The sequence below is a fragment of the Prunus avium genome, chromosome 3, assembly GCF_965620075.1.
Source record: "Prunus avium chromosome 3, drPruAviu1.hap1.1, whole genome shotgun sequence".
Classification (NCBI taxonomy): Eukaryota; Viridiplantae; Streptophyta; class Magnoliopsida; order Rosales; family Rosaceae; genus Prunus; species Prunus avium.
In genome coordinates, this window is record NC_142286.1 from 28,044,110 (window position 1) to 28,066,822 (window position 22,713).

Here is a 22,713-nt window from a genome sequence, read left to right on the forward strand (position 1 = left end):
AACGTAACCTAATGAATGGCTGATATTAAAGCTTCTTAACGAATGCTTAACAAAAATTCTCATTGGAGAAGAACATAAATTTTCTTGAATGGATAGATGGTAGAGATTGGACAATCGTGTCAATAATATCGGAATATATAGGAGAGACATCTTATAATTCACTTTTATTTGAGGAAAGTCATACATCTTTGTCCCCTTCACTCCACTCTCTAATGCGTAAGTGCACATGATTGTGCACTTCAAAGAAAACAAATTAGATTATTCTTTATTTGATAATCAAGCATAATAATTTATTCTTGTAGCTAGCTAGAATATTCGTCTTCTTATCTTATGGTGGAGTGGTGATACCTGCAAAAATTAAGATTAACCGAGAGTAATCAGATCAGCTACACAAATAAAGCAATTTCTATATATATTTAATTAGTGTTGATCTTGTTTTGTTGACATTAATCAATTCATGTTACAGATTAATTAGGTCATAGAGCTAGAGATGATATATGTATATATATATATATATATAGAGAGAGAGAGAGAGAGAGAGAGAGAGAGAGAGAGAGGAGATGAACTCACTGCCACACTTGAAGTCGCGAGGGACGCTTCTTCCACAGCCTTCAATCTGCTTAATCGTACGACGGAGAGGGATCAGACTGGCCAGCTTAGGGGTGACATAAGGGCACACACACTCGACATGTGTCACCCTTACAAGTTGGCAGCAGTACGCAGAGGGGCTGCGTCCTATTATATTATAGATCACTGCACTCTTGCATGCACTCTCAAGAAGGTCCTTCTCCTGCTTGCATTGGCTGGGCGTCGTGTCCCCTTCTGCCATTGGAACCACCTCAACCAAAACACCAACCACCACCAAGAACAAGCATACAACCACACGCAATGAGTATGCAGCCTTCATGATCTCTTCTTGGTTTTTTTTTTTTTTTTTTTTTTGAGCTTCTTCTTCTTTTCTTTGGTGTTGTTTGTGTGGCAAAACTACCCCATTTTATAGATTGCGAAGAGGGTTAAATTTGGGAGGAAACCCAACTGTTGGCCTACCAACTTTGATATTTCCCTCAAACAAAGCCCCTAGGAAGTTTTGCAGAGCACCAGTCAATGGGAACTTCATTTGATGGTCAACCCGTGTATATTAATTGTGCGAGGGAGACGACTTGTCTAATTGTCTGTGGAACAGTATCTCCAAGAAGAAAAATAAAATTAATAATAATAATGTGAAGAAAGGAAACTAGTAATGTGAAACTAGAAGACCAAGGAGGACAAATTTGACGTGTTTAGATCCGACCCAAACAGACAAAAAGCAATAAAGAGGAGAGACAAAATTGACGTGTAACGGGCTCCAAAAATTGAAGGCTTTTAATATCCTTGCAGGGACAGGGTCCTTCTAGGAAGCTACTCGAGAGAGGAGTCATTCTATAGTGATGGCTTTCAGATGAGGTACAACCGTACAATTTCATACCGATAGATTAAACTAATTAATTTGATATAACAGTTAAAAAATAGAGCCTCATTTAAAGCCTTAAATATGGCCCTCGGTATAGAATTATTGCCCAAAAGAGACTTGCAATCAACTTCTGGTGGCTGGCCCAAAGAAAGTTATTGTGTAGATTTTAACTAGGAACCTTACAAATAAATTAGGAATTCTCACTATGCTAAATTTTACTTTATACCACACCACATAGGCATCGCTAAACCTGAAAATCGATGATATTAGTATATTAGGTATCAGTTTTATAAGTAGTAGGACTAAAAGTGTATAAAGGCATCATCACAAATTTCAGCATTTTCCTATCGATACCGACTTTAGCATCGAGCTTGTTTGCCTTTGATGCCTACCATATTTTTTACCTTTTTGTTTTTTAAAGCACAATATTTGAGCATGTGCAGCGCTAGGGCCCTGCCCTGGCAACAGGCCCCCTGAGAGCCCAAATCCGCCTCTAGAGCAACAAAACTAGCCTGGGCAAGCCCTGGGACCCACCAGCTCGGGCAAGCCCACAGGCAAATCTTGACTGGGTTGCAGCCCGAAGGCGCTGATGTCAGCAAGTGCAATTCAAATTTTTTTTACCGTTGGCGTGTGAAATTTCACGCGCCAATAGTAAAAAAAATTTGATTTCTGCTCGCTGACAGGCCCCAACGGGAATGCGCCACGTGGTGCTTCCCGGACGCTCTGATGGAATTTTTTCCAGAAATTCGACAGCATCGAAAAAAAATCGACATTTTTGTTTAAAATACCAAAAAATTCTGGATTTTTTCCTTATAAATACCTAACAATTTTATTCACTTTCCACACCAAATCTTCATACAAACTCTTCTCCTTCCAATATTTTTTACTTTCCACTCACATTTTTCTATTACAAAATTACATTTGTGTAAAAATACAAATGACATCTTCCATCGAAGCTGAAGGGTCGTGGACAAACGTTCGAAGAGGTCAAAATCTTGGTGACGAGGTAAAAAAAAAATTTGCCGTTTTATTCAATTTAATTTAATTTTATATATATATATATATATACAGTTATTCTCTTATCCGGATGTCCGCACGTTATTATCATGCGGATCCTATTGTAAACAGGTAGGAAAACAGAGAGGGGTAGTACAAAATACACAGCATAAGAGAATTTCTATATATATATCTTGCATTTCCAATTTCATTTTTTAAATAGATTATTCAAGGCAAAACAAAAAAGAGGAAAACCATTACACATGGCTCCTCAGGTGAACAATGCTCGCAATCGGTTCCAGTGGTGCGTTCCGTGTCGGAAATAATGACACTATTACGTCCTCCGAAGGAAAATACTCCCCCACGTTATGATCCAATGGAACCGCCTCCGCCAATGATTGAGTCGTCCTTGTACTCGATTATGTCAAACTATGACGACCAGGAGTATTTCAATTGTATGATGAGTGAGTAGGTATTTCAATTGTATGATGAGTGAGATGTGAATTTTATAATAAAAATGGACACGTGACAACCGAAAATCTTATTCGAAAATTTAATTCAAAAATTTTATCCTAAAATGTTATCTGAAATTTTAGGTGAGAATTTTATAATAAATAGTGACATGTGGCAACCAAAAATATTATCTGAAAAACTTATCAAAATTAATGGTTTAAGTATAAAAAAAAATATAAAATAAAGTAAAGTGAATAGTATTTGCCCTTGCCCTTTGGGGTGGAACAAAAAAAAGCAAGGCTATCACTATTCATGTGAATAGTAACAAACCTTGCCTCGCCTTTTGGGGTGGAGGTGCTCTTAGGCATCAATGCCTAAAACTCAACTGCTCCAAAAACAAAAAATTCATGCCCGTTTTTTAGAACAATTTCAAACTTTCTTCCCTCTCCTCCATCTCCTCTCACTACTACAAAAAATACTTTGTGCGACGAAATAAGTTTGTTGTGCAAAGTACAATTTCGTCCCGCAAAACCTGAGCGACGAGATAGGGTTTGCGCGACGAAACCTAATCTTCGTTGTGCAAAGCTACTTTGCGCGACGAAATATTTCAATTTTTTTAATTTTTGTGTTTTAAAATTTTTTAATTAAAATAAACTAATTTAATAGTTTGCATGACGAAATATTTTGTCGTGCAAGGTTTTTGACTTTTTGTTTTATTATTTCTCTTATATTAATTTTTTCAAATGTTTACTTTTTAAATTTAATTTAATTGCATGATTTTATTTTTTTAATTACTTTAATTTAAATTGACATATTCAAAATAAAATTACATATGAAAAATAGTGATCAAATTATCCAATATATATATATATATATATATATATATAATATTCAAAATGTACACATAAATTAACAAAGTACAAATATGGTCAAATAACAAAAAAATTAACATAAAATAATAACAAAAAATTGGCATAATCTCCCCTAAAATTGTTATACTCCAAATCCAACCCAAATTCCAATCCTCACCCTATACTCAACCCCAAACCCCGCACAAACTCAAAACTAAGTCCAAAAACACATATTAATGAAAAAAAATTTAAAATTTGGAGAGAATATACCTTTTGGCAAGATTGAGAGTGAGTGAGAATGAGAGGGAGAAGTGAGTGTGAGAGAATTAGAGAAGATAGTGAGAGAGTGGGTGAGAGTGAGAGATAGTGAAAAGAGAGATGAGAGAGTGAATGAGAGTGTGAGAGATAGCGAAGAGAGAGATAAGAGATTAAGTGAGAGGAGTGAGTGTGAGAGAAAGGGTCGGATTGGGGAGAGGGAAAGAGAGAGAAGAGGTAAGAGTAGAGAAAGACATTGAGAAAATGGTGGAGAAGTAATTTTGGTTTAAAAAACTGTATCACTTTGCACGATGAAATATTGGTTGCGCAAAGTCTTAAAAAAAATTTAAAACAAAAATTCCCGCATCCCATTTTTGGTACCCGCCCAAAATTTTAGAGTTTTGCGCGACGAATTATTGGTCGCGCAAAGTTTTGAGAGACGAAAATTTGGTTCGTAGCGCAATATTTATAAAAATAATTTTATTTTATGATTTAAAATATAAATAAGGTTTAGGCGACCAAATGTGTTTTCGTCGCGCAAAGAAAATAATAAAAAATAAAGAAATAATTTAGTTTAACAATATAAAATATAAAAATAAGTAAACAAGGGTTAGGCGACGAAATATTGATATTCGTTGAGCAAAGTTTTCAAAAAATAATAAAAACTTATGAAAACAACTAAATCTTAAAATTTATAATGTCTAATTAAATAAAAAAAATTAATTGGTTTGCCCGTTGCATGTTTACATTATGACGTCGTGCTATTGGTTTTTGCACAACGACCCCATTGTTATATTTAAAAAAAAATTATTATTATTATAAAGTTTATTGAAAATGTGACTTTACTCCCTTCAAATTCAAATTTTTTTTTTTATACATAAAACCCTCAATAATATATTTTTCTAACAAAAATCCAATCCTAACTACAATAATAAATATATATACTATTCAATTTCTTAACTATTATATGTACAAAATAAATAAATTTAAAGCTACTTAATAAATAAATAAATAAATATATATATATATATATATATATACACACACACCATTCAACGATTCAACAGTCAAACTTGTTTGTATATACTTCGAGATCGTATACCCCAAAAATTGCAAAAAACAAACATTCAGAGAGATCTAGTAACAGGACAAAACTTTTCGACGGTTATAAATGAAAAATCACGATTTAACGGTTATTTTCACTCTGATTTTGATGATTGTTTACAGCTACACTCCTTGACCCCATATGAATACAATGACTGAATTTGATCTTCAATTTAAAATATTTACACTAGTGGATACCACAAAATCTTATGTTATATTTAACGAAAGTATAAATAAAATCTTAATTGTTAGTGAATATATTGTTTTGATGGCATACGCATTCTACGAAACTAGTTTCAACGATCCAACCGTCAAACTTGTTTGTTTATACTTCGAGATCATATACGCCAAAAATCGGAAAAAATAAACATTCAAAGATCAAGTAATGGGACAAAACTTGATTGTTGAGGCCCAAAAAAGTCACAGTTTGGCCCAAATAAATTCTCGGTCCAATGCAATAACTTACCGAGAAGAAACTCGATTTGGGCACGGAAAAGTTCGTCATATGCGCTTGCACACATGCCACGCCAAGCAAATAAGCAACACGCCACGCTACAAGCTTAAGTGGGCCCAAGCCACGTAAGATGTCTGGGGCTTGCTTGAGTGGGTTGTGGTATGAATGGTAATAAGTTGACATGAAGCCCATTGAGGGGCCAAGAAATGGAAGTCCCGGGGTTGCTTGGGAGCCTCGGAACTTAGGCCCAAACATGTGGGTAAGCACAAAGAGAAAATATCCCAACCAAAAAGCCCAACCGAAATAGCCCATTAGCTTAACCAAATTAGCCCAACATCTCAACAAAAAATAGGCCAACACTTGTTGAGGTTAGCCCATTTATTTTGACAAACCAACCCATTATCTTAGAAGGCCCATACAATTAGAAATGAGAAGCAGCAAAAGCCTCAGCCCCTTGCTGAAAAAAACAGAAGCCACGAAGGGGAAGTCTGGAGGTCCACTATGCAAAGTTGTTGGGAAGTTCTAGCACATGGGAGGAACAAGTTTCAAGTAAAAACTTCCAAAGGACCAAGGGATATTGGCACGCAAGAAGCCACCCTTCGAACCAACATGTATACCAAGCTCTTTCCTTCATCAGATCTGAGCATGAAGGAGGAAAAGAAAGGGAGAAAAGGAGATATCTGAAAATGGGAGTTCTGAGGCAGCTGCGGGAAAAGGCCTTAAGCTCCCAAAAATCCCTGATTTTGTGGGATTGGGCAGAGTGGATTTCACCAAAATAGGATGATTGAAGGGATGAGGGGAGAAAGGAAGGGAAAGACTTGGCCAAATTAGATAGAAGCCATTAGGGTTTCTTGGAAAATGGTAGCTTCCAGCGCCTATAAAAAGAGGCATTTCCTACCCATCATCACAACACACATCTGGAGAGTAAGCTTTCTCTCTCACATGCAAAACTCAGTAATTTCGTGCTTTGCTTGCCCATCTCCCCCATTTTTCTTCTTCTGGCAGATTGTTCCAACACTTGACAGAGTCTCTGTCAAGCTGCCGGAAGAAACAATTAAGCCACCCATCCCTTTCTCTCCTTCCTTTTTCAGCCAAATCTTCTTGCAAACCTTCCCTTTCTTACCTTAACAGTCCCCTTTTCCCCCAAGTACGCATAATTTTCTCTTCGGTGCTAAACTCATGTCGATTTTGCTCCCATGCCACAAGCTTCTCATGCCAAGCCAAGAATTTATTTGTAAGCAGCCATTATTTTCGTTGGTGAAAGTAACCAAGGTGTTTCCTAAGGCTTTACAACCCTTTCGAAATATTTTGGGGTATGATCTTTGAACTCAGACACAAGGGGGATATTTTCTTTAGTTTTCTCCTTACGGCAGCCCAGGCCCGCAGTAGCTGCCGGAACGAAAAAGCCCCTATAATGATTTTTTACAGCTACACTCATTGACCCTATATGAATACAATGAACTAATTCGATCGTCAATTTAAAATATATATTTTCTAAAAAAAACCCAATCCGAACTACAATAACATATTTTTCTAACAAAAATCTAATCCGAACTAAAATAATAAATTTAAAGCTACTTAATAAATATATATACCGTTTAATTTCTTAAGTGTTATGCATACAAAATAAAAAAGAAAAATAAATTGGTTTAGGCGACAAAATATTTGGATTACGTAATGCAAAGATTTTAAAAAATAAATTTTTTATTTTATTTATTTTTATAAAGACTTTGCGCAACGAAGTTTCGTTGAGGCAAAGTCATGCAAAGATTTAAAAAATAATTTTTTAATTTTATTTATTTTTATGAAGACTTTGCGCAACGAAACACACTTCGTCGCTCAAAGTCACTTTGAGTGACGATGTTTTGTTGTCGCACAAAGTGACTTTGTGCGACGATATGTGTTTCGTTGCCAAAATTATTCACATAAGACTTTGAGCGACGAATTGTGTTTCGTCGCGCAAGGTGTTTTTTTTAATAGTGTCTACATCTTCTCTGTCATTCGTCAAACAATACTATCTCTTCTCCGTTCTCTCCATCTCTTATCACTCTTCTCTCTCCTATTACCTCTGCAAATCGATCCACCCACCGAAAATCAAACCCTAGATCCCACCCACCCAACCCACCGTTAACACCCGTCTTTTCCTGTATCTGGGCTCAATAAAAAATCCAGCCCCAAGTTATCTCTCTCTCTCTCTCTCTCTCTCTCTCTCTCTCTCTCTCGCAGATCTGTGAGTGGCCAAAAACAAATTGCCCTAATTCTCTCTTTCCGTTTTACAGCGGCAGCTAATGATGGGCGTGGGCAATCAAGGACCTAATTCCAAAGAAGCAAACACTCCCGAGTCAGGGAGCAAGTCGCAAAGCAGCAGCAGGTGCTTATTATTATTATGGCTTTTTATCATAAATGGTCCTTGACGTTTACGAAATTATCACGAATGGTCCTTGAGGTTTTTTTGTGACACTAATAGTCCTTAACGTTTGGACTTTTTATCACAAATGGTCCTTGCCATCAAAAATTATGTTAAGTGTATGATGTGGAAGATAAGTGGAGCCCATATGTACAATCACATCGTGACATGTGGATTAAATAAATAAATAAATATTTTTTTTAATGAAAATCCATTAAAAAACCATTTAGAGAGTAGAGAGAGAGAGAGGCTAAATGGTTTTTTAATGGATTTTCATAAAAAAAAAAAAATTTATTTATTTATTTAATCCACATGTCACGATGTGATTGTACATGTGGGCTCCACTTATCTTCCACATCATACACTTAACAGAATTTTTGACGGCAAGGACCATTTGTGATAAAAAGTCCAAACGTTAAGGACTATTAGTGTCACAAAAAAACCTCAAGGACCATTCGTGATAATTTCGTAAACGTCAAGGACCATTTGTGATAAAAAGCCTATTATTATTGATTGCTCTAATCGTCTGCTTTAACCTTTTGCTTTTTGCTTAAGTGCTTCTCGTCTTTGAATGTTAAGTAAGCTTAGCAACTAACTTCAATATTTATTTCGTTTCAATTTTATGTTAACAAGACATTGGCTAAGTCAACCTTTTGTTGAACATTGAATTACCGCGGAGTTTTTCGTTTTGAACGATTCAAAGTTGGACTTTTGTGTGTTTTCGGCATAACAAATTTGTAAATTTTTTGTCTTTAGTGTAGGTTTTTGTGTTCTTTAGGAGTTATATTATGAAATTTCTTGGCTTTTTGGATTGTTTTGTCAAATTGTGTACATTGATACCAATTGATGTAGAACCAAGAAAACTGAAGTACAAAAGAGAAGTAGAATAAGAACAGAGATATGAAAGTAGGAAAATTTATCACTTTATTCTCTATTCAATATACAAAGCTCGGAACTTGAATTACAGTAAGTCCTACATATCTAATCAATCCCAGTGTGATAAATTTCCCAAAATTAATAAACTAATTACATCCCAGATTTCTTATAAACAAAACAAAACAAATAGGTAAATCCCTAATAGAAAGCAACTAAATTAAGAAGAATTCCCATCTCGAGCTTGTGGCTATAAAATCTAGCACTTTTATTTTTCAAATTCAGAGGCACTTGCTAACCCATTGTTTATTGCATGACACCTATCTTATTTGTTTTGTGAAGAATTTGGAAATTTCTTACCTGATCTACGTTATAGGTGATCAGTGGTATGGTATGGTAATTCAATTGAAGAGGAGAGGGAGATATTTCTTAAGATACTTGGTGAGCAGGTAATTTCTTCACTGTTTTTATGTTTTATTTCTTTATTTTATATTTATAAACATTGGACAAATCTCAGGATGTGGCCCTTGAAAATAATCTTGTGATAAAAAGCTTCATAACATTTTCTTGAAACCAACATGCCAATATAATTTCTGTGTGTGTATTTGAAAATTATGTGCCATTTTGGGAAGAAAATTGATCTGTGCCATTTTTGTATGGGTGACTCTGGTTGGCTATGTAAGTGATGATTTTGTTTTGCTCCGTTGGAGATGCATTGGGCTACCCAACTGGAGGTAGCACTCTCACATCTCACAATCTCAACCTTAGTGCAGGCAGTATTATTCCAGGCCTTTTGCACGATGACAAGAGGCTTTCCCAATTGAATCTAGTTTTTATGAGGCTGAACTTACCAAAATTTAATGTATCATTTTCGAGTTTCTTCCATTTTTCCTTTCTTTTTGGTTTATAATTCTGTTACAAGATTGAAATTTGTAGGTTGCTGAACCTTTACGGGCACAAATAACAGGACCTCCATTGGAGGATGCTCGTCATTTGACTCATCGTTATGATAAACTGCATCAGGAGGTGGAAGCCCAGGTATATATCTTGATGCCACTTCATTTATATAATGGTCTTGGAACATGCATCTGCTTAGTGAATAAATATTTATCTTTTAATCAGGTGGTCGAAGTATTGAGGAGTCGGCTGAAATCCAGGGGCTCTGTATCTGCATTTAGATATTGAATTAGATGTTTATGGGAGAAATGCAGATTGTTTGAGTTATTTGGCCAAGAATCAAATGCAAAGCAGATGGCAAAAGAACTTGCTCCTTTGAAGGGAATTGGTTCAACTGTCCAGCTTTTAGTGTTGATGGATCTAAATTGGCTACTGGCGGGATGGTAAACAATAATCTGTATTACTGTCCAATTTTATATCAAACTTTTATCTACTTATGCTGTAATCAATTTTAGGATGGGCATTTGAGAATTTTGGAGTGGCCAAGCCTGCGAATAATTTTAGATGAACCAATAGTGCACATGTCTGTTCGTGATTTGGATTTCAGGTGAGGAAAATGCTTGTTGATTGTCTTGTGTACATTTAAATACTGGAGAACAATGCATAAGAATATGCTATAATCAGATATATGTTTTCATTTTGTTGGATGGGGCATTATCAACAAAGATGAATTGTTTTCTGTTTTGATTTCTCTCTTTCTCCTTTTACTTGAGGTTTTTTTAATTTAATTTTGCTTAGGCTGCAGGCGGTAAGTGTCATTGTTCCTCTTCTCCTCTTGATTCGTGTAAGTGTCGTTGTTCATATTTCACATATTTTAAACTATAAATTTGGGCCTTCCTTGTTTGCAGGGAATAATACTGTCAGAATATTGGGGGTGGGAGATTTTTCGGCTCTGCTTGTGGATGGTTACAGTACAAGGTTTACTAGGCTTAATGTTGTTGATGGTATCTACTATCTAGTGTTTGATATTTTTTTGAACTTTAAAAGGGAGACTATTTTTGTCTTTTCCATCTATAATGAAATACAAATGCTTTGCTATTTCTCCACTTTTGTTTTTTTAAGAACATTATAGTGAATCTGTATTTTTTGTAAATGACTGAATTCCAATTGTATTGCTCTATTTTTTGATGTGCAATGAGAAACACTTCATGATTTGGATTGATATTTCTAAAATAAAATATCTTTAGTTTTGCAATAACTAAAATTAAAAAGATAAAACATCACTCATAAGATAACTGATGCCTATAACCAGAATAAGATAATTGATGCCTATAACCAGGAGTAGCATCAGCGTTCACAAGACAACTGATGCATATAATCAGAATTAGCATCTGCATTATGTTTCTTGTGATGTTGTAAGTCGGAAAAAGCAATCAGTGCATTAGTTAATTATGATGCTGTAAATGACATTTAGCATCAGAGCTACTAAAACTACGGATGCCGTTGCAGGTTTAGGCATTGGGGGTGAACGTATTTTAGCCACACGGGAGGCACTTTAGCATCGGTGATTACAATAGGTCTGATGCGGTAGATATATAAAAGGCAACGAAGAATATCCGTTGCCTATTACAAAGTAATAGGCAACAGTCATGAATACCACGGTAGTTATGGTTACATAGGCCAAGGATATTATCCACATAGTGTCTTGTGCACATTCTAGATGAAGAAATAACGACACAACTTGTAAAATAATGTGAACATGTTCATCTTATATATAAAATTTCCATGGCTATAAATTCAAACCATAAAAGGAAAGTTTCATAGCAAACTACTTAACTACTTTAGTTTGTTTTCGTATGCGAATACGTATATGAGATGTACATATTGCTTGTGTTCATAAATGTATGTACGTATAGGATTGGTAGCGCTCTTTGCTCAATCTCACCTAAGAAATAGGGAAACTATAAATGTATGTATATATTTCCTATTCTTAAACTATATAATGTCTGGATTTTCTATTTAGATGAGGTTTCCTATTCTTAAACTATATAATGTCTGGATTTTCTATTTAGATGAGGAAGAAGCCATTTGGAACCCCGAATATAGCCAAGGCTGAGGAAAGATTTGGCTTCTGCATCGCTTAGCTTTTTGGTGTAGCGTGCTTGCCTGCTTATGTTTGACCCTGGACCCGAATTCTGAAACTCTCCATAGAACATGTTGCTGCAAAAATTACCACATATATATGTAAATAATAAAAACATGTATCCAAGAATAACAAAACATTTTAGAAAAATAATGAAAATTGCTTACTTACTTGGAACGTTCAGGGTGCCCAAAGTCATTCCATCGTTCAGGATGGACGACATTGGCCATGTCGGTGTAGGCAAACACCACGGTGGGGCTGCTCCCCCAAGCCCTGCCCAAGTATGTACCCCTCACATATGTAGTGCCAGTTATTTTGCAATGCACAAATGAAAATCCATTATCCTCCGAGGCATCCCTTTGTTGTGCTGTTATTACCGTAATATTCCGCTCTAAGACATGTATCTCAGTGTTCTGCACCAAAATATATCATATCATTTAGTGTCACAACTTGAGCTAATAAATGAAAATTTAATTAGAACGACATATTTTTTTAAATAAACACTACAACACATAAAGTTAACATAGGCAAGCATATGATCTGAACTTAGAGAAATTATTGTATGATACTATGAGGCATTATTATTACAATACATACCAAGTAGAGAGATTTTCCTTTTCCGAAGATGAAATCTACAGTGCCTTCAATGTAGCAGTCCTTGAAGAAATGCAAGCCCTTGTAATCATAAAGAGTGTCCTGAAATCCAATAAACTTGCAATTGTAGAAGGCTGCCTTGTCCCCGGAGATCTGCAATGCAACTGCCTGCGCACCAGACCTTATCCCATCCGGCTCCGGCGCCGAATTCTGCAAAATTATATTAAACCACTCCATGAGACCATGATACATACATTACCATCATTAGAATAATATAAAATTTCTCTAACTAAAGCAAATTAATTAATTCGTAATTACGTACCGTAACAATAATGTTAGCAGCCCTAAAATAGTCAGATTCCACAATCAATGTACCACTGTAGACAGTCCCATACTTCTCAGCTGTACCACCAAACATCAAAGTTGGCATATTTTTTGGCGATCCATACAACGTCACAAATGGTTTATTTTGTGGGATATTGATTTTCTCGTTGTACACTCCACCTCCAATGTACACAACCACACGCTTGGTGTTCCTCTCAGGGATGCTATTAATAGCATCCGTGAGGGTTTTGAAGTTTCCACTTCCATCTTTCATGACCTTGATAAGTTTTGGGCCATCCTCAGCCGTCACAAGGGCGGCGTCAAGCACGCCCTTGCATTCTGCTAACGGCTTGACGTTGTTATCGAACCAGCTGCCGACTTGGGAACCATCAGCAGGTATCGGTGTCGAATCGTCAGCGACTGCGGTGGTACTAGCAGAAAGGAGAATTGTTATAACTATAAACCCAGCTGCAGGCATGACCATGCATGTCGTTCTTCCAGCCATCTTGTTATTGCGATAAGCTGCCTCGAGTTTCAATGATACACAATTCTAATTAGGCTAGGCCTAGTATATATACATTGGTTCTATGAACTGGAAATCCTAATGCAACGAGGAAGTATAAGGAAATCTGGTTAACAAAAGGAAAAACAACCCCAATCCAAATGGGAAATAAAATAAATTAAAGCACAAAATTACCAAAACGTGGTAAAATAACAAAAGGAAAAACAACCCCAATCCAACCAGGAAGTATGTTTGTTTGGGTTAGATGTTTTCCCTACGTCGTGGTAAAATAAAGCATATAATGTAACGTTTTTTTTTTCTACATGTTAAGAGAAATTAGGTAGAAGTCACATAATATAAAGGACTAATTTTGGTTTTGGGTTTTGAATTTTATTTTAAATTAATAAGGGAAAAGACAATTTTATACCGCCGGCCAGCACCTGCCTTCAACAACCACCGCCGGTCACCATCGCCGTGGCAGCCATGTGGCGCATCGCTAAATCACCTTCAATTATTTGAAAAATATAAGAGATGCCATTTAGAGGACTTGAACCATGTCCTCTACTTTGGATAAAGAGGCATATAACCAACCAAGCTGGGCTTTCCTTCTTGCTTATCATGAGATTTTATTCTTTATATACTATATTGTTCAACATCAACTTAAATCTTTTATTTTTCATTTACACAAATTATCATTTTTTCTTATCAAATTAGAAAATAATTATTCACGAATTAAAAAATTTCATATTAAAGTAAAAAAAAATGAAATTACACTTTATAATTATTGTTTATTATTATTCTCCAACCTTTTTTTGTATTGCTATTTCAATTTTTTTCTTTCTTAGTTTTCTTAGCAATTGATTTCGTATCATCACTAACATATCAATTCACTATTCTCTTGTAAAAAAACATAAAAAGAGTAGCATTTAACTTGTCAATTTAATTGTAAAATAATATATAATGATATAAAGGTAACTAAATCTAAAAATATCAATATAAAAAGTAACATAAAAATAAATATTGCATTGCAGTTTTAATTATATAAACATAAAAAATACCAATATAATAGTAATATTAAAATGCACATTTAGTTGCAATTTCTGTGTTATAAGTACCAATATAAAAGTAATATAAAAATATACATTATATCGTAGTTTTTATTATATTAAAATACCAAATTAAGAGTAATATAAAGACACACACTAAGTTGCAGTTTATATGGAGTTTGGGGTCGCTCTTTCGTACTCGAGGAGAGCCAAGAGAAACGGCTAAGGTTTCTTGTCATTCTCTTCCGTCCACTCCCTGCAGTAGGCGCCTTCATTTGGGTTGTAGTCCTCTGCGTGGATGCCTTTTCCTATCTTCGCTGTGCGTTTTCTTTTGTGGTTTCCATCTCTGTGGAGATTTGGTTCCATTAGGGGTCATGTGTTGATCTATGGCGTCTTCTTGGTCGGGTCCCTCGCATGTTGGTTTTTTTGGTGGTTTGGTGGTGAGCGCTGCGATAGGGAAGGTTTCGGGGGGTGCTGGTGGTGCATGCTGGGGGTTTATAGGTGGTTGACGTCTAGGTTTTTTCTTGGGCCATATGGATTGTTTGTGCAAATAATCTCGCGGGAGAATATTTGCTTCTAGATCCTTCAACATTCGATCTTCCTTCTCTCTCCTTCTCGATTCCTGTAAAAAAGACTGGAGTAAATAGACCACACCAGGGGGGTGTTGGCCAAAGGCCCTCCGATGCCTAAGTTAGTTCGAGTGTTTGTAGGAAAACAATAGCTAAGCAAAGGGTACGGAGTTTGTATGGTGTAAACCGGGCGGCCGGAGCCGTGTGTGGTGGCCGGAGCCGTGTGGAGAAAATATGGAGAGTGGAGAGTGGAGAGGGAGAGAGAGCTTCGGGTATTTTCTCGGGTTTTAGATGTACCTTGAATGATGAATAAACCCATCTATTTATAGGAGCCTCGGGGCTAGGGTTTCGTAGAGATCGAGTCGGACTTGATAATATTTGAATTATCTCGTTAATTATAAGATAATATCTAATAATTTAGGATATTATCCCTTTGATAAGATAATAACCAAATTATTGATATTATCTCATTAATTATAAGATAATATCCCTTTATTATGATAATATCCCAATTAATGATATTATCTTTATTAATTATGAGATAATACCATATAACTAAGATATTATCCTGATTAATTAATTATCCCAATAAATGGTTTAATTAATTAATTTAAGGGATAATCTTCTTTTCCACGTGGCGTGCTCTGATTGGAGACGAAAATATTTGCTCCCACATGGATCTTATGCATTCTTGGATTCTCGGTGTTGGGCATGATTTTCGGCAGCTAGGGTTGTTGGTTGCAATCGATGTTCCCATCTCTCCGAGTTGATGGGGACTTGAGATTCAGGTGGTGATAGAGCTCTTACTGTTTTTGAGCAATTTTTCGGGCGACACCCTGTGCTCACAGATTGTCCTAGTGAGTGTAGAATTTGCATCGACAAGTTTGCTGATAGGGCGACGAAGACCAGCCTCGAGGGGTCTCCTAGTTCTCCCTTATGTGTTCACCGAAACGTCTGTGTGCTTGACATCCGATAAATGTTCCTACTCCGATGATCTTCTGTGCAAAGTTCGTCATGCTAAGAGGCCACTCTTGATCCCTTTGCCTTATCGATGAGGAATGTGGATTAAAAACGAAGGAGACGACATTTGTGCTCTTTTTGGGATCCTTCACTACTACATTTTACAGTTTGCGTGATGAAGAAACTGTCGTCGCGCAAAGTGAAGTTAAGTCGCACAAATGTCAGCGCGACAGAAATATCGTCGCGCGTACTCCGTCACGCAATGATTGTGAAGAAAGACTTTGCGCGACCAATCTATGTAAATAGTCGTGCAAAGAGAGCGACGGTTATCCTTCGTTGCACCAAAAGTTCCGGGACGCCACAATTGTTCGTCGCGCAAATATTGGAGCGACGAAAGTACAGTCGTTGCAAGAACACAGCGCGAGGATTTATCTTCGTCGCGCATACATATAGGGACGAGAGAATATTTGTGACTCAAATTTTTGCGCGACGAAACCCATTCGTCGCTGTTGCTTTAGCGAGACGAAAACTTTCGTCGTGCAAACATAGAATAAATTGTTTTAAAATTTATTTTTACGGTTTTGTATTTTGTAAAAAAGTGAATTTGTGCGACGAAAAACTTGTCGTCGCGCAAAAATAAATATATTTTAATTAAATTAAATTATATATATATATACAGTTATTCTCTTATCCGAATGTCCGCACGTTATTATCGTGCGGATCCTATTGTAAACAGGCAGGAAAACAGAGATGGGTAGTACAAAATACACGGCGTCTGCACGATAATAATGTCCGGATGTCCGCATAAGAGAATTTCTGTATATATATATATATATATTTTGTAACAAAAATAAATTTGGTTTTTTTTTAATAATAAAATGAAATTGCAATAAAAAAATGTAATGAAGAGAATTTTTTTTTGTTATAACATAATATAAATGTATAGTACAATAGAAATATTTAAAATGTAATTAAGAAAGTTAAAAACTAATCAAACAACCCTCCAAAATCTACGTTGTTGTCTGGCAAATGCGGCTTGGAGGTCTGGACATTGTCGACAGGTGTAGAGGTGTGGTGGCCATGCTCGAGTTGGCAAGGCTCGGAGGTCGACGAGGGAGGAAAAGGTGGGATTGGAATGCCGGACTTAGCGAGGGACTGTAGAAGATGTGACAAATGACCCCTGAGCTCGGCCACCTTTGCTGTCAAAGCAGTCACCTGACTGTTTGATTGCGACGATTCACGGGGTTTAGGTGGCCGCTGCCGGGCATTCCTCATCCCTCGACAATATGTCCCTAGGCCCCTCCCGAGAGTATGATCCAAGGTTTCAATCAAGATTTGAAACCCCGCATCCTGTGGAGGGGCCACGGACTCGAGCGGCGTATCGGGAGGAAGCTGGGAGGCGAACTCCTGAAGAACCAACTGGCTCTTCTCCATCATCGTCGTCTGTTGAGCATAACATAAAATATTAATTAAAACATTCATATAATAACCATGAAACTTGAATGCGTAAGATAATAATTAAAATTAAAGACTACTTACATGAAGGGACTCGGCCAACTCATTCCCAGGTTGAACATAAACGCCGCCAAAGACATCAATCTCAAGGAATTTGAACCCCCCCTGAATTGAACAAGAGAAGAAAAATGTTAGTACGAAAAAAACAAATTAATATTATTGACATATTAAAAATTAAATAAAAACGACTTTATTATTACTCGGCGCTGCGCCTCCATCCTATAGGAGAAAGGCCTGGAATCTGAATGGTGGAGAAGAGTCTTCCTCTCCCTATTGCCCTTATTTGCTTTGGCATTCTTCTGTTATACAAAAAATAAAACGTATTAGTTGAAATTCAAATGAAATACACATTAGTAAGAAACGTGTAATAAGTTTCAACTTAATATAAAAAATACCACATAATCGGCCTCTTGAAAATGACCGCAGAGCCACTCCCAACTATCCTCCTGCCCCTCAAGCTCCTTCGGGCAACCCTCCTGAAGAGCGACCTGGGGATCATCATATGCCTGAAAATGGTGGTGCAAGTCGCTCTTCAACTGCATGTACCTCTCAGCAAAGAGTCTGTTGACGTACGCCAACAACTCGTTGCCGAGGTTCTCTAAATTGTAGTTTGTCTGCAATAAATTCATTACATACATTAAGTATTAGAAATAAAATTTGAAGGGAAAACAATTAAAAGGTATAGAATACATACCGACAGTTGTCCGCACCTCGTCAGGCATGACCTTCCAAGGCTTCCATTTCATCGGGCAATAAGTCCGAACGACGTGACCAAGGAGCTATGCTGGTCCGCCGTTGGTGCAGCCCGATGCCGCTCGTCGTATCCGATGTTGATACGACTGTTGGTCACCCGGGTGACCTTCGCCGTCTTCAACTGGCGACAAGGTCCCTGGGTGTTCTTCTTGGCTGCAAAGAAATATAAAATTAACATTAAATAACAAATCATACTAAAATCTTGGTCCGAAACAGCTGAAGTTGAAGAAAATCTTTACCTGGTTGTGACCCCGACACACCAGTAGCAGATGTTGAAGTGGTGTCGGTCGTGCTTGGAGGGTGGTGACGCTGCCTGGCACTAACAGGTTGCGCCATTGATGACTCTGATGACGACGGCACATGGGAGATCCCAGGACAAACCTGCATGTCGTCAATCTGTACTGGAGCAGTGGCAGCTGAGGTCGTAGCCGGGGGAGGCAAACTCTGTGTAGTCGTCATCGCCTTACGACTTCTAATAAGGTTTGACATCTGCACAATTGAACAAGCATCCAAAGTTAAAAAACATAGTTACTCTAATATGTGGTCTAAAACCATTTAAACATTTATTGAAATATTTTTTAAATGGAGCCAACGTCTAATAAAATAAACATAAAAAGCCCAACAACTGATAAAACAAAAAAATTAATTAACAAACAAAAAAATTAATCCAATTTACCAACTAAACATATACAATTTCATTAAGATTCTTAATTCATGAAGTAAATCATATCTTGTCCTAGGGTTTGTGATTTCGGAGTATCCGGGACTCCGATCCACGATCCGGCGAATCCTATACGATCCTAGAAATACAAGGTACAACATATGTGAGTTTGGGTTCGATCAAACGGTTCGAACATATCAAACCTGGAAATCGCACAATAGGCGAAATCCGTTCGAGGCTCAAATGATATCCAAATTGGAATTCGAACATACCTACGTGCTCATTACAACTAGGGGATTGCATCGGGACACAGTTGTGGTTTGCTACAGTACCCATGTGCCGGCGCGCGAGTGTCTAAAGCGATAACCATTGCTGGAAAAATCTCAAAATCATGGGCCAATCTCCCTACCTAGGTTCAGGACATCGATTAGAGCCACTTTTGTTCTTGGACATAGGCCAAAAAAGGGCCGGAAGTGGCCGGAATTTCATCCCGAAATCCGGCAAAAATTTAGGTTTTTCAATTTAACAACCTACGCTAGCAATTCATCAAATCCTAACCAACCATCATCTAGAGCATGAAAAGAAGAGTGGAATCCATACCTCAATTGTCAAATTTGGTGGCTGGAGGAGGGAGCACACGCCCGGAGAAACAGTGGCAAAATCGGTCAAAATCCGGTCGACAACGGCGGGGAAGGGCTGGGGTTCGAAGGTGGTGGCGGCCCGGTCTAAAAATGGGGTCGGTTTCGCTGGTTGAGGTGGTTGGAGGTGGAGATGGAGCTGAAGAAGACAACTCTGCAAGTTTTAGAAAAAATTTCGCAAACTTGCATGACGTAGTATATATTGCGTCGCGCAAAGTCAAAGCGGCGTCGTTTCCAGATATATTTTTTCGCAAATTGAGGTGGCGATGAAACAAAACCTTCGCGCAAGGTGACAAACCCGCCAGATTTTCGCCCCATTCCGCCAATATTTTCACAGCCTTGCGCGACGTGAAAAAATCTGGCTTCGCACAAACTCAAAACCATGAACCCTAAACCCTAAACCCAGAAAATCATAACATTGCGCGACGAAATAGTGCGTCTGCCAATATTTTGTGCGACGTAGTAGTACTTGGCGTCGCGCAAAGTTATGTTGCGCAACGAAAGGATGCGTCTCGCAATAGTTTTCGTTTATAACGATTGAAAAGTTTTGTCCCGTTACGCAAGTTTGACGGTTAGATCGTTGAAAATAGTTTCGTAGAAAGCGTATGCCATCAAAACAATATATTCACTAACAATTAAGAGTTTATTTATACTTTAGTTAAATATAACGTAAGATTTTGTGGTATCCACTAGTGTAAATTTTTTTAAATTGAAGATCAAATTCAGTCATTGTATTCATATAGGGTCAAGAAGTGTAACTGTAAAAATCATTAAAATCGGAGTTAAAATAACCGTTAAATCGTGATTTTTCATTTATAACCGTTGAAAAGTCTTGTCCCGTTACTAGATCTATGAATGTTTGCTTTTTGCAATTTTTGGGGAATACGATCGCGCAGTATATACAAACAAGTTTGACGGCTTGATCATTGAAACTAGTTTCGTAGAATGCGTATGCCATCAAAACAATATATTCACTAACAAATAAGAAATGCTAACACATTATATAATATATAAATACTAATACTTTACGCAACGAAAAAAAATTCAATGGGCGACGAACCAACACTTTGCGACGACAATATTTGATTCGTCGCGCAAGGGCCATTTACGTTATTTCAGAATTTTTTGCAGATTTTTTCAAAAAACAACACTTGCGAGACATATATGATTAGTTGTGTGAACACTCATTTTGCGACGCCAATAGTTTATTCGTCGCGCAAGGGTCATTCATATTATTTCAGAATTTTTTGTGGATTTTTTGGAAAACAACCTTTGCGAGACAAACATTATTAGTCGCGCAAACATTCATTGTGCGACGCCTATTATTTTTTCGTCGCGCAAGTTTCATTTATATTATTTCAGAATTTTTTGCAGGTTTTTTTTAAAACAACCCGTGCGAGACTAACTGTACTGGTCGCGCGAACTTACATAGTGCGACGACAGGTCATTTTGCGTCACGCAAGAGACTTTGTTTTTTATTTTATTATTATTTCAAAATAATTTTGCAGAAGTTTTCGGAATCTTTGCCGTTCGTTGCGCGACGAAGATTTGTTTCAGTTCGTCGCGCAAAGTTGTTACAAAAATATGAGTTCTGCGAAGAGAAGTATTGTTGCAGGCTTGAAGTTTTTAAAGCTTTGTGATGTGTTTCAAAGCTTTAAGTTGTGTTTTAAAGTTGAAGGAACAAATCTGTAGTTTCAGAATATATTTTTTGCATTCATTCTGTTTCTATCTACTCTCTCCCAGCTAGAAAAACAAGGGTTCTGTTCTCTCGCGACACTAGATGTAATAGGATTTAAAGTGTACTTGTTTGACATGAACGACCAAAAAGAAGAGAGTAATTAATTGGTCAATCACTCAATACAACCAACTATTTCGTCGCTCAAACTTTCGTCGCCCGAAACAAAAATTTGACATGTTTCTCATTTTCATTTTTTGAAAATGTTCTCTAAAAGAAAATTAAAACAAATTATTGCCAAAAGAGTCATGGGTTTAGGATTCCCTTCAATGAAAGTATGAGTAAGCCTATGTCCACTCATATTTTAGGATTTAAATGAAGGTATAATTCGCATTTGCGTCATAATTAAATCTAACAGAATTTAATTCAAAAGGTATGAATGAGCTTAACTAAAATCATTGAAAAGCTTATGACATAGAAAAATTCAAATTAAGGCATATGAATAAATGGAAATTAGAATGTGAAAATATGAATAGGCATAGGCTTCTTAAGGACTACATTGAACTTATCAGTAAATATAGCTTAATTTATTTAACAATGTTTCATTTCTCCACAAATATAAAGTTTGGATATAACAAGTACATATATTCAAACAAGCATACTTGCCAAAATCTTTACACTAACATTATTAAATTACAAAAAATTTCATTTACTATGTTTTACATGGCAAGTCGTAAAAAAATTACATTATTCATCATCTGAACTATAATAATCTTCGCTATCGTCGCTATCATCACTTTCGGTCTCCCAATCATCCTCCTCCTCCTCCTTCTCCTCCATAAGTACATCATCATTGTTGTTCGGGCCCAAGGTTGGATTGTATCGCGGAAGATAACCGAGGTCAATTAGAATTGACTGAATCGGTATTTCTCGTGAAGACACTCCTTCAAGCTGAAATGGTTCTTGTACAACATTTGTATCTAGAAGTGTTTGTGCATCATTTTCCATGGAAGATTCGAAACATTGGTCAGCGATGTCGACATCGTTGTCAGATGGGTCTAGTTCTGGTATAGCATACACGTTCCTCTGGTCCATCTGCTGAACAACTTTCCAACCGCTCCCGGCTTTAGGGTCATCTAGATACACAATTTATTTTGCCATGTTTGCCAAAATGTAAGGGTCGTCATCATACCAAGTTCTGTTAATGTTCACAGATAGTAAGCCATGGTTGATTTTAACACTTCCTTGCCTATTTGGGTTCGTATCAAACCATCTACACTTAAACATGATCACTTGGTATCGGTCTTCGTAAAGCAATAGCACGACAGTTGTGAGTTTGCCATAGAAATCAATGTCCGTACTTTCGCCTCCACCTGGGACATGGACACCGTTGTTTTGCGTACACAACTTGTCATCTCGTGCAGTCCCCAAAAATTTGACGCCGTTAACATGGCAACCCGAGAACAATTCAGCACGAATTGGGCCGAATGCCAAGTTATATAACTCTTCACTGTAAGTGGGGGAATTCTCTGATTTCAACTTATTCACCTAATATTATACAAAAACATTCACATGTTAGTTTGAGAAGTATAA

The 22,713-nt window shown here is 36.9% G+C and overlaps 2 protein-coding genes and 1 pseudogene across 2 annotated transcripts; all 3 read right to left on the minus strand.

Moving 5' to 3' along the window:
• Window positions 1-113: 113 nt before the first annotated feature.
• On the minus strand, window positions 114-1,153 carry LOC110746488 (uncharacterized). Its single transcript, XM_021946719.2, has 2 exons — window positions 571-1,153; window positions 114-348 (listed from the first exon to the last, which is right to left on the minus strand). Exons 1-2 carry the CDS (start codon window positions 905-907, stop codon window positions 329-331), a joined length of 357 nt encoding a protein of 118 aa, XP_021802411.1. The 5' UTR covers window positions 908-1,153; the 3' UTR covers window positions 114-328.
• Window positions 1,154-11,779: 10,626 nt separating this feature from the next.
• Window positions 11,780-13,306, minus strand: LOC110746046 (putative pectinesterase 63). Its single transcript, XM_021946242.2, has 4 exons — window positions 12,800-13,306; window positions 12,481-12,687; window positions 12,055-12,296; window positions 11,780-11,960 (listed from the first exon to the last, which is right to left on the minus strand). The coding sequence occupies exons 1-4, from the start codon at window positions 13,304-13,306 to the stop codon at window positions 11,780-11,782; spliced, it is 1,137 nt and encodes a 378-aa protein (XP_021801934.2).
• A 3,559-nt stretch (window positions 13,307-16,865) lies between these two features.
• On the minus strand, window positions 16,866-18,605 carry LOC148295868 (uncharacterized; annotated as a pseudogene).
• Between the last annotated feature and the right edge of the window lie 4,108 nt (window positions 18,606-22,713).

What these genes read in the sequence shown, in the direction of transcription:
- LOC110746488 (XM_021946719.2), bottom strand. Translation starts at nt 907, where the DNA reads ATGAAGGCTGCATACTCATTGCGTGTGGTTGTATGCTTGTTCTTGGTG. An exon ending in TCGCGACTTCAAGTGTGGCA is followed by an intron (nt 349 to 570) that starts GTGAGTTCATCT and finishes TAATTTTTGCAG; the next exon opens with GTATCACCACTCCACCATAA.
- LOC110746046 (XM_021946242.2), bottom strand. Translation starts at nt 13,306, where the DNA reads ATGGCTGGAAGAACGACATGCATGGTCATGCCTGCAGCTGGGTTTATA. An exon ending in AAGGAAAATCTCTCTACTTG is followed by an intron (nt 12,297 to 12,480) that starts GTATGTATTGTA and finishes ATTTTGGTGCAG; the next exon opens with AACACTGAGATACATGTCTT. An exon ending in GGGCACCCTGAACGTTCCAA is followed by an intron (nt 11,961 to 12,054) that starts GTAAGTAAGCAA and finishes TAATTTTTGCAG; the next exon opens with CAACATGTTCTATGGAGAGT.